The following is a 12,168-nucleotide window of genomic DNA, read 5'->3' on the forward strand; positions in this document are numbered from 1 at the left end:
ATAAAATTCTTATGGAATTCACCTTTTTTACAAAAGTACTGTGAAAGGAGACACAAAAATACACTCATGTCAAAATCAAATACAGAAATCCCCTTTTGGAGAACCCTTAGCAACCCCGCACCCCCCTAACATAGGAGACTAAGTTACGTTTTAAAAATTCCCCCAAAGACGTTAGATTAGAAGTGCTTCTCTATCTTGGCTCTACAAAATTACTAATTTGGGTCTATAACAAAATAGAAAGATGCTTTAAACCATGTGCTAAAGTTAACAAGTGAAAACTGTTTAACATTACAAAAAACAGAAAAATAAAAGAGCAAAACAGCTTAAGTACATTGATGAGCCGACCCAATTAACTTTTCAAGGTAAAACATGGAAAAACAATGCATTTCCCCCTAAAATCATATTTACACATCAAGATTTCTGTAAGAGAAATGGGATAGGAGAATGACTCACCTGTGGGACCACATTCTGTACGTAGGTTGGTGGGTGCTGCTGCTTTTGCTGAACAGCACTCTCTATTGCTACTTTAGCTACAGTGCTTGGATCTGCTCCTGCTGGCACGGCAACCATTGTTGCACTGCAGCCAGCATTGTTGGGGTCACTGATTGTAACAATTCTAACTCCCACTTTATTTGGAATTCCTGTGACTGTTTCCCTATCATTATCCTCTGCTGGCCTCTTCACAGTTTTGCATTCTGCTGTGCCATTTGTAGACCGAACGTCAGACGACAGGGCAGGAAAATGGGACACTCTTGATCCTGAGTGGGGAACGGCTATGATTTGATGCCCCTGTATAACAGAGGTTGTAGAATGTGGTGAGACAACTACACTTGGGCGTTGCTGAGGCACATCTGAATTCAAACTTGAAGCTAGAGGTCCATTAGGCAAATCAGTACCACTAAATTGCTGTGTTGCCACATTTGAAGCCTCCTGTATACTGCTCATAGATGGCGAACCACCCAAAGTTAATACAGGTCCATTAGAAATTCTTTCTAGTTGATCACCTTTGGCAGTATCTTGCTGAGTGGCATCGAAAGTCCCTTGTGGTTCCATTGGAGATATCTCACCATTTCCTACATGATTGGAAGTTTTGTGATTTGGAATGTTTTTGCTTAAATGAGAAACATCTCCTTTATCAAAATCACAGATTCCATTAACTAGAGGTTTTTTCAAATCACTTTTAATATCCTGCATGTCCATTTGTTCTGAGTTCTGTTTTCCAGATGCTCCATTCTCACCTAATTCTAATGATGGCCCATTACTGATTAGTGAGCACTGATTAGCCTCACTTTGAATTTTCCCTGAGTTTGAAGGAGGTAGACTTGAGTCACTGTACTTTCTCCCATTTAAAAGACTTCCCACCTGCATTTCATTTTCCTTCGTATCCCCATTGCTGGTGTTCGTGGTTCCTCGTCTGCAGGATGGGTTCTCCATGACTTCAATTTTACGTTCATGAACATGTAAACCTGTTGCTTCTTTTGCTTCCTCTTCCTTTTGGCAAATTATTTTATCACCTTTGAATGGGGGAGTAGCAGTAGTACAAGATGATTGTCCAGCTGGAGATGCTTGAGAGGCTGGAAGCGTTTGCACCTGAAGTCCAACTCCTGCCTGGGTCCCGCTCATGGTAATTCCTGCTGGAGCAATGAGCTGAGTTGTATTTCCCTGACTCACAGTTGCAGTTGCAAAACTTGTATTTGGCACAACTGTTATGGTTACCTGGTTGCCAGAAGTCCCTTGGAAAATGGTTGCTGGGCTATTTGAGATCAGCGGACCTGGCAATATTTGTAAGTTCGAGATGGGCACGGTTTGCACTCCCCCTGTGGGTGGCATCGCACTTTGGACCAACTGAACATTTTGCTGCCCAACCAATAGCTGCTGAGCTGGAGTTTGCCCCTGCACTCCAAAACCTGCTGCTTGATTATTGGCCACCTGGTATACCACCTGAGGGCTAGGAGCTCTTGCATTATTAGGGGGAGGAATCTGTGGAGCTGGGAGAATAAGCTTACCACCCGGAGTTGAAGGACCACGCTTTGGAAGCAGCAACTGTTTTATCAGACTCGACTCACCAGAAGCAGGCTGACCAACTCCTGCATTTGTTTGCTGTGGTTGAACCTGCATTTGTACTTGCTGTGGCTGCTGAACTTGTACTTGTACCTGTTGTGGTGGGGGTGCTGGTGAATGCTGCTGCTGTTGCTGCCTTTTCACAGATAGCATTTGACTGACAGTAGGAGGTGGTCCCTGTGACTGAGGGGTGGAAGAAGATGACACGGCAGTAGGGACCTGGCTATTAGTAGCTGGGACAGGTGATGGTGAGGAAGATGGAGTAATGTTTGGTTGTCCAGCTAACTGAACTGCCTGACCAGCTGGAAGAGCAGCTGGATTAGCAAGAACAATTTGGTGAATGGCTGGTGCGTAAGTTTGACCTTGTTGAGCTGGCTGGCTTACAATCACTACACTTTGTTGGGTTGGCTGCTGTGGTTGTTGAATAGGCTGTTGGACCACCGTTGATGAAACTTGCTGAGAAGGGAGAGGTTTGGGTGCAATGTTCTGAAACCCTACCCTTGAGGGCTGTGGACTCGGGACACCAGCAATGGTAACCATTTGTCCTGTAGCTACCTGAAAATTCTGTACTGAAGTTGCCGAGACAATGTTGGATGCAGAAGTCGTTACATACTGTGGGGGTGCTATGAGAACAGTGTCCTGTGGCTGACCGCCAGCTGACGTCTGCTGAGACGAAGTCTGCATGGGTTGGGGCGATGTGGTGATTAACTGTTGACCCTGTGAAACTGCAGAAGTACATGCTGGCATGTTCTGTACTCTGCCAAATATATGACTCTGTGGGACACCTTGTTGAATTACCGTAACAGGAGTGCCAGAAGGTATCTGTCCTGGTACCACTGTGTGTAATGGAGACTGTTGTGGAATTACAGATGGATGGTGAAGCAATGTCTGGGAATTCACAACTGTAACAGGTTGGGGCCCTGTACTATGATTCTGAACCACAGAACTCTGAGCAGCTCCTCCTCCCACAGCAATACTAACAGGAACTGCTGTCTGGGGTATAGAATTCTGGATTACTGTAGCCTTAACGACTTCACAAGGAATTGGAGCTTTATTTTGAATGACAGTCACCGGAGCACTTTGCTGCTGGTGGGTATGAACTGAAGGATTTGGTGGAATTCTTGAAACAGTCTGTGCCACGGTATGAACACCTTGTACTGGAAAAGACATTTGTGTTGCAGTCAAACTTGAAGATTGGTTGGTAACAGGAGTCCTCTGAAAATGGTTTCCTACAGTTTGTGGTCCGTGAGGGATTCCTGAAAATATAGGGAAAAGTCAAAATTCATAATGAAATGACTGCAAAGCTACATGTAGAAATTATTTTACTCAATTTGAGAGAAAACAGTCTTAAGAAATTAACAAGTTTGCATCATATGAATCTGATAAAATAATAGAACAAGAAATAAAATGTTACTGGAAAAACAAGGAAAAGTTATACATCTTAAAGGTATATAAGCTTTCATTTAGTCTTCTTATTAAATCGGTAATATTTAAAACAATAAAAATTAATACCTGCGGGTGAAGGACTTGGAGATACATCAGGAACAGAATCAACACGAACAACGGGAGTAGAAACAGGTTGCTGCTGATAGTACATCTGAATGGGAAGTGGGATAGCCCTCCTTTTTACTCCTACTACATGAATATGTGCCTGCCCATTGTTACTGGAATCCTCCACCCTCTTCACTGTATGATTTGGAAAGACCGTTCTGTAAAGTACACACATACTCAGTTTTAATAACTAGAACATTAACAAAAAACACTAACTTCTAACTGCTACACGAATGGCAGCAGCATATTCACTGCTACTTATGTAGCAGTATGAATCATACAGTTATATTCTGCAAGGGTGGGAAGCAAGGAATTAAATATAAAAGGTCAATTCTCCAATTTTAAAAATCATTATTTATCAACACTGTTGGGTTTAAAACAATTCTACTGTAATTAACAAAAAAAGCTGCATCTAGGCAATGCCTATTTTATGAACTTTGCAAAATATCAAAACGCCATGGGAGAGCTTCCCTGGTGGCACAGTGGTTGGGAGTCCGCCTGTCGATGCAGGGGACACGGGTTCGTGCCCCAGTCCAGGAGGATCCCACATGCCGCGGAGCGGCTGGGCCCGTGAGCCATGGCCGCTGAGCCTGCGTGTCCGGAGCCTGTGCTCCGCAATGGGAGAGGCCACAACAGTGAGAGGTCTGCATACCGCAAAAAAAACCCAAAAACAAACAAACAAAAAAACGCCATGGGACTTCCCTGGTGGTGCAGTGGTTAGGAATCCGCCTGCCAGTGCAGGGGACATGGGTCCGGGAAGATCTCACATGCCGCAGAGCAACTAAGCCTGTACACCATAACTGCTGAGCCTGTGCTCTGAAGCCCGCAAGCCACAACTACTGAGCCCACGTGCCACAACTAATGAAGCCCCCACGCCTGAAACCTGTGCTCCGCAACAAGAGAAGCCATCGCAACGAAGAGTAGCCCCCATTAGCCACAACTAGAGAAAGCCCATGCACAACAGCAAAGACCCAATGCAGCCAAAAATAAAAAGATAAATAAATAACTAAATTTATATATATTAAAAAAGCCATGATATTTGAGGACAGAGTTTAGTTATAGACTATTAGTTAAGATTTAAAAGGGTAAAAGCCATGTCTTTAATGCACAAAAGTAGGTGGAAAAAAGTAAACGTAATTTCTTTTCTTTCTTTGATAAGCCTAGTAATGATTAACCACAAACACCAGATGTGATTTCCAAAATTCCCTTGTATTAAAACTTCCATCATACTACAATCTAACCATACAAAATTTTAAGTAGTGGAGATATTTAAAACTAGGTAGATAGCTGGTGTGTTCTCTAAAGAGCAAGGGGAGTTGTAAATGATGAAAACTGACTTTATTTAAAGTTATGAAATATAAATCCTACCTAAGACATTTATAAAATCCAGTTGATGTTAGGATTCCACCACGAGCCAATTTACTGCAAGTTGATAGGTACTCAGAATACATTTCTGCTCGAGAGACAGAACAATCTGGATTTACTTCAAAATGAGCATTTAACCTAAAAGAGGAGAAAAATATATGGCATTATGCAATATACTGTAGGAGAGTCCATACTTAAATATACAAAGCCATTTGAAGGCAATGTGTTATAAACTAATAATTATGTCTATTAAAAGAGATTAACTACTTAATCATACTTATTTTAGTATAAAAAATCATTATCAATAAATATAAAAACCGGGATGTGAATACAGCAGCAGGGTTGGTCTGCTGGCAACAAATATACTACAACAAATTTTATTCAGTGAATACTCAGGTTCCTGTCTTGTAATAATCAAAATATAACAGAAGTTCCCAATTAAGAGTTGTTGGCCATGTGACAAATGGAGGAAAAACTGAACTTAAAGTTAAACTTCTGTTGCTCTTGGATTAAATTTCTTCAGAAAAAACTCTCCCAAAGCTTTTAACTACTTCCTAAAACAATGATACTTCCCATGCTGCACACTCCCCTTCCCCTTCCGAGACTCTATTCCTAATCAATTACAAGGTAATTCAAACTTCAGTTTGTCTTTGTCATAAAGTGACTTCACCTATAAATTGGGATTGGAGGCCTAGTTATCCTTATAGGACTCTTCCTAGGACTGACCATATACATGACAGGCCAACCTACAGCTGTTTCTTATTAACTGAATCAAATGTTAATTATGATAAAACAGCTTAAAATGCTTCTCTCCTCCTCCTCCCTAGAAATGGCAGAAATATGCAACAGGGATTTATAAGACCAAGTCTATAACACACACACATTTTACATTGGATGTGGTACATATTTTTTCCAACTTTCATAACCCTTTGAGTACTGAGCTTTCAAAACGACCAGACACAAAAAACTTGTTTTGGTTTCAATATAGAAGATAAATATTTCCAAATATTATTGGATAAGATTCATCATATATAAAGGGTCATAGTGTAACAATACAGAACATGAGGAAAAAGCAAGTAATTAGAGATATTACCATAAACCTGATTTAAGCAAAGTGGAAAAGTAGAGAAAATAGTCATAGGAACGCAGAAAACAAAGCACCAAAAATATGGAACACAGAGTGACAGGAGCATGGAATGGGAGAAAAATAATGTTAGAGAATGGGGGAAAAGGGATCAAAGAAAGAAATTTTTTAAAGTAATAAATCATTGAAAAGTGATCTTACATTTCAATCTGTTAATCTTCTAAAGAATTAAAGTTGAAATTCATAAAAAATGTAGAGGCAACTAGCCATGAAAAAATGAAATGGTTCTAACCAAGTCTACATTTATTTTTTTCAGAAAATGGCTGAGATGTGACCAGTCAGTCTTCTCAAGAAAATATTATTTTCAAGTTGATTATTTCAGTGTAGACATACTGGTTATTCTATTATTTGATTAGTTACCCCTTACTACTCACAAAAAGGAAAAATTAACTAGCAATGAATGAGAAGCTTTGCTTTTGCTCAAAAAGAGGGATATTTAACAACAAAATCTGGTTCTATTTTCTTAAAGTCAGTCCAATTCAGTTTTAATAAAACGTTAATTTAAGAAAAACAAATTCTATAACCTGACAAACCTTATTTTCTACAAAGCCAATGATAACTTTTTAACACAAATTTTACTTGAAAAGGAGTGGTGTAATTTAATGAAATTCTAGTCAAAGACTATTTTAACTCTGAAAATTCTGATAAATTTTTTTTTCAAACTATTCCAAAATACAGGTGAAGTGATTTTACATTACCCTTTCTTTGTATAAATGTTATCCTACCCTAACTAAAAAGAAATACAGAGTAAAACATTCTGGATGACTGCTGAAATACATTTCCTTTTTTCATTTGCTTTATTCTTCCCAAGGATAAAGCCTTAATAGAAATAAACCACTTACCACTGACAAGCAAACTTCTCACTATCTATTTCCACTATTCCTGGAGGTGGAGCAACATGCTGTGCTACAACTGCTCTGGAAGCTAAAGAAAAAAATACATTAGCTACATCATTTTTTAAAACTATATGCCATATTTAGTTAATGGATACTGAACCAATTAATATTGACAATGAATACCTTTTAAAAAGGTATATAAACATATTGAAAATATACAAATTTGAGAAAGAAACTTATAATGGAGCACATATTATACCAGGCACTATCTTAGATGCTTCATACAAACTATTTTTTTAACCTCACAATCATCTGAATAATAACCATAATATGGATTATTTCACTAATATAAACTCTATTTTTTCCATTGTCAGACACTGAGTTTTAACTTTATCTATATTACCTTTCTTAATTCTGTGAGGTGGGAACCTGAGACTCAAAGTGATTAAAATAACTAGGTGAAGGTCACACAGCACAACACATCAATAAATAAGCATCTCTCAGTTTAGTTACAGAAGCAGATTGTATCACAAATAATTTCATTTCTGAATTTAAAAGATTAACATTAATTCTATAAGTGGCATATATAAAACTTCTGGGTATGATGAACAAATAGCTAACTTCTATGGTGGAACTAATGAAAACAAGAAAAATATGAGATAATATAAACTTACTCATATTACAATAAGTTTACAATAAAATATGAATCTTACATATTTATAGATAAAAATTACACTGTTTCACCATTGAATCAGCATTATTAATTTATAATTTTTAAACCTACAAAATGTACCTACTTTTATTTCAGGTGACATTTTAGCAAAACTTCTCAGAACCCTCAAAAAAAACCAAATGAATTTCTAAATTATGGGAACTAGAGGAGCCCCACAGCTCAGCCCAATCTGTGAATGATCTGAAGCAATCTTGACCTTTGTCTGATGAGACCCCAGGCTTCCACTGGGATACAGCTAACAGCAGCCAGCCAGTTGTAAATATTTATTCTGTATTAAGCCATTTATACTTATGTGATTTGTTTTAATCTTCTATCTAAGTTCTAAATTTAACTGTCCCCGTTTTGCAAATGAAAAAATTAAAGCTCAGAAATTAAGTTCACAAAGGAAAACATGATGGAAATAGCAGAGCTGGAGATAGGGTGTAGCTGGAAAGCCTTCTTTTAGGGGTGCTGAATTTGAATTCAGGTCTGTCACATTTCAGAAGCCATATTGTGATATTCTGCTTCTTAACAGAACATAATAATTAGAACCAAAATTATTTTCCTTGGGCAGCCCCAGCCTATCTTTTTTCTTCTCTAACTTGATGACACTGTTACAGAAAATACCCTTCTAGGGCCTAAACCTATGTAGAAATCTTCTTCCCTTTTCTTCATCAATTATACTCTCAGAGTATACCCTACTCTGACTGAAATCTGAATCAATTAACAACCAATTGCAGGAAACATTAGAAACTATGTTGAAATTATGAGAAACTTTATAAACAATGCATAAAGAAGAATGATACAGCCTCAATTAAATTAAAAGCATAAACCGGAAATGTATAATTACTATAAAAGTGGCTACAAAATGAAAAGCATTGTCCTCAGGATACCTGAAGACATTCCAAAGGATACAAAGGCACTTATACTTTAAGAGGAATCAATTTTCAGATACTCAAAGTTTTGTATATATTCCCTCCTAAAACTGCTTTGTCTGAAAACATGACCTCCTCTTTGATGACTGCTCTTTAACCATCTTGGAATAGGAAGTCTTAACTCTCACCCATCCTTTAGAGCACTGTAAGATACAGTTTAATGCATGACTCTGGAGCCAGAGAGGCTGGCTCTAAAGTTCCATCACTCACTAGCTGGGAAAGCTACTTAACCTCTCTGACTATAAAATGGGGAAAAGTAACAATACATTGACCTCATAGATCGTCATGAGGATTAGAGGAGTTTATATGTAAGTCACTTAAAACAATGCCTGGCACATAGTAAGTGTTACTATGTTAGCTACGACGATGATGATGATGATGGTGTAAAAACCTCTGGAATACCAAAGGGAGAAGTGGAAATATTAGTGTCCACAAAAGTTCTTTAAACCAAGGTATTAGAGTAGGGCTTCTGGTCTATCCCAGTGTTTTATATATTATAGTTAAGGGCAATGTAGGGCATTAGAAATTGGGTATTCTGGCCCTTTGGTGTGTTCTGAATTCAGATATATTATAAAGTGATGACAATTTTTGCTTAATGTCCTTTCCTCCTCTATCCCTCAATTACTATCAAAGAGTGCATTACTTTAGAGACAATCTTGTTTAAGTAAAGCATTCAGAATATTTTAAAGTAATATTGAAGGTGGTGGCATCTTATTTCATTCACATGACAAACTCATGACAAGTTTAACTATCTCAGAATTCTGAAAGAAGGAAGGTATCAATGGGAACACAAAGTAACATGTTTTCTTGGACTGAAAAATAAGGTTGGACTTTTTGTAAATAACAAATTGAGGCAAGACACTTTTGATAATAAAGACTAACTTTAACAGTTAGATTATGTGGCAGACATTTTCCATAACTGAATGAGGTAAATCTCCAGTGCCAAGACTTTGACAAAAATGTATTCATGCATATGATAAAAAGCACTTCATCAAAAAACACTGTGGTCTTGAAATGAACACTATGTAAATTTTCCTAACCCAGTGGCCCTCAAAGTATAGTGCCCTGACCTGAAGCATCAGCATCTCATGGGAACTTGCTAGAAATGAAAATTCTCCGATCCACCTGAATGAGAAATTCAGGGTATGGAGCCCAGAAATCAGCACTTAAGCCCACTGGGTGACTCCGATGCACCGTAAAGTTTGAGAACCACTGTGCTAACACTTCCTGAATGTATTAGGTTAAACAAGGTACATCTAAGTAAAAGAGTAGCAACTTATCATTTACAGTCATATCTTGTTAATACCTTTTTGATATATTTTCAATAAACTTAAAAGTAAGTATCTATAATGACTGGGCAACAAATAATTTTACAAGTCAAGTACTGTTAATTCTTTGATTTCAACCAAAACAAAGGAGAACTCAAATTGTCAGAAGATCATTAAATACAATTTTAATAATTTTTAGATAATTCTGAAGAAATTTAAAGAATTTTAAGTTCTACCCTCATCTATTTATTGATGTGAACTAGATTTCCAACTTAAATCTATAAAAAGGAAAAACAGAGATAAAATTAATGCTGAACCCAATTTTATTCTAGCAATAAAAAATATTCATTCAGAGACACACTAGAGTAATACTTTCCAGAGAACAAGGGGAAAAATGTCATGTCTATCTCATTAAGAGATGTACTTCCAATATTGCATCTTTTATTGAATAATTACTTACAAAGATCTGTAATATATTTACTATTGATTTATGTACTATTTATTATTAAAACTTGTAATAATAAAATAAATTTTTAAACACTTAGAGCTTTATAACAGAAGCCTGAAAAACTTTAAATTAAAATGTCTATGTAAGCATTGATAGGGCAGTGGACATGAGTTCAAGGAGAAAGAGGGATAGTATAAAATTTCTAATATTACAAGTTTGTGTTATTTTTTAAATGGATGGTGGTAAGCATCAATATTCCACTGGATACAAAAAGTGTTGTAACTTTTATTTTAAAATATCAATTCAATATACACAAAAACATATTATTTGCAACTATTTAAATTATGATAAAGAAATTTAGATGTCAACCTAAAAATGGGTGAAAGGTCATGCAAGTTTTCATAGTGATGAGCAGAAGTGAGCAAAAAGTTTGAAGATGACCATTCCATTAAAAAGCAGTATTAAACAAACTATGGGGGGAAAAGCCAAACTGTAAGTGCTAACTAATCAAACAATTCAGAGTTGTCATTCATGATGAGCAAGTAATAAAGTGCTCACCAGCTCAAAAATGAACTCTTTTAGGTTATTAGAGGCCAATTCAAACCTCTATCAATGACTTACTACTACGCAAGCAAGCCACAACTCTCAATATTTAATTTTATCCATTTGCCAATGAGGATCAACTCTTAGTTTGGGGGACGGGTTCATTTGTTAAGGTCACAGGTCAGCAATAAGGCAAAAAATAGTAGTTTTCATCAAAATTACCTTTGAATATTCTTCAAATGACCTATTATAGTTCAGTGTATCACTGATAATCTATTAATTCCACTCTATGTTGAACAGTTTCTCTATGGCCCTCAATTAACTTAATCTTTTAAATTAATTTAAAAGTTTCTCCTTTAAGAATAAAAGCATACCCCCACTACCCACTTAACTGGCAGTATGAACTGTTTCATTTCCTTTTCAAGGTTGAGAAACTTAATTTCTGATCATCGATTCTCCAATATGTATTGGGATCTTTAACATCTATTGCCTATGGGTGAAAGCTCACTGAACAGATCAGCAGTCAAAATTACCTACTTATTTCATGCCTTCTATTACTGTCCAGTTCTGTTAGTTGAATTCAAGTAAGTTAAATGCACATACAATACAACTCTACTATATACTGCAGAAAGACATAATGGAAATCAATGAGATATGCGATACATATTACATACTTTGTGTAAATAGAGTATACAATTTTGATAACATTAAATGAGAGGAGAACAAGACAGCTGGAGAGAGATGACGAGAGTCTGAACTGAGTCATAAGTACTGGCAATCAAAAAGGCCAGACAGAGTATTTAGGAAGACTCAACGAGATTTGGTGATTAAAGGAATGTGGTAGTTAAAGATTAAGGATAATGAGATTTTTGTTTTAAGGATAGTGGGAGAGGTTGAGAAAGATCTAAATGTATTTCTAGGCTGAAGAAGCAAGTAAAGAAAAAGAGGTTTAAGATATAGGAATGAGTAGCTGGGAAAGACATATTCAGAGTACAGATTCAGAAGTAGTTAACATCTCTTCCTGACACAAGGGGTTGAAGGAGAATGTGTTCAGATGCTAATAAGTTTGTAAGGGAAGGGGGAAGAAGTTGAAGAAATTCATGCCACACAGCTCCCAGAGTAACTACAAAGTGTTAAGATCAACTGAGAAAGTAAGCATCCTCCATTAAAAAACAAGGAAAGAGAAATGTCTTGGGAATGGTAAGAGAGCAGGTGAGGTGAAAGATGGATTGTTTTTGTTAGGACAAATGAAGGTGGAGAACAAAAATGCTGAGAGTGCTAAAATATAAAAATTGTAACTCATAA

At 36.9% G+C, this 12,168-nt stretch overlaps 1 protein-coding gene across 2 annotated transcripts in view; it reads right to left on the reverse strand.

Annotated features, from left to right (window-relative positions):
- The window catches only part of ARID2 (AT-rich interaction domain 2), a 171,300-nt gene that overhangs the window by 42,383 nt on the left and 116,749 nt on the right, over window positions 1–12,168 (reverse strand). For both annotated transcript variants that reach the window (XM_060112666.1, XM_060112667.1), the window contains 4 exons: window positions 6,964–7,045; window positions 4,981–5,115; window positions 3,574–3,770; window positions 454–3,317 (listed from right to left, as the gene is read on the reverse strand). In XM_060112666.1, coding sequence (XP_059968649.1) covers window positions 454–3,317; window positions 3,574–3,770; window positions 4,981–5,115; window positions 6,964–7,045 — 3,278 coding nt within the window. The remainder of the gene's footprint in view (window positions 1–453; window positions 3,318–3,573; window positions 3,771–4,980; window positions 5,116–6,963; window positions 7,046–12,168) is intronic.

The sequence above is a fragment of the Mesoplodon densirostris genome, chromosome 11, assembly GCF_025265405.1.
Source record: "Mesoplodon densirostris isolate mMesDen1 chromosome 11, mMesDen1 primary haplotype, whole genome shotgun sequence".
Classification (NCBI taxonomy): domain Eukaryota; kingdom Metazoa; phylum Chordata; class Mammalia; order Artiodactyla; family Ziphiidae; genus Mesoplodon; species Mesoplodon densirostris.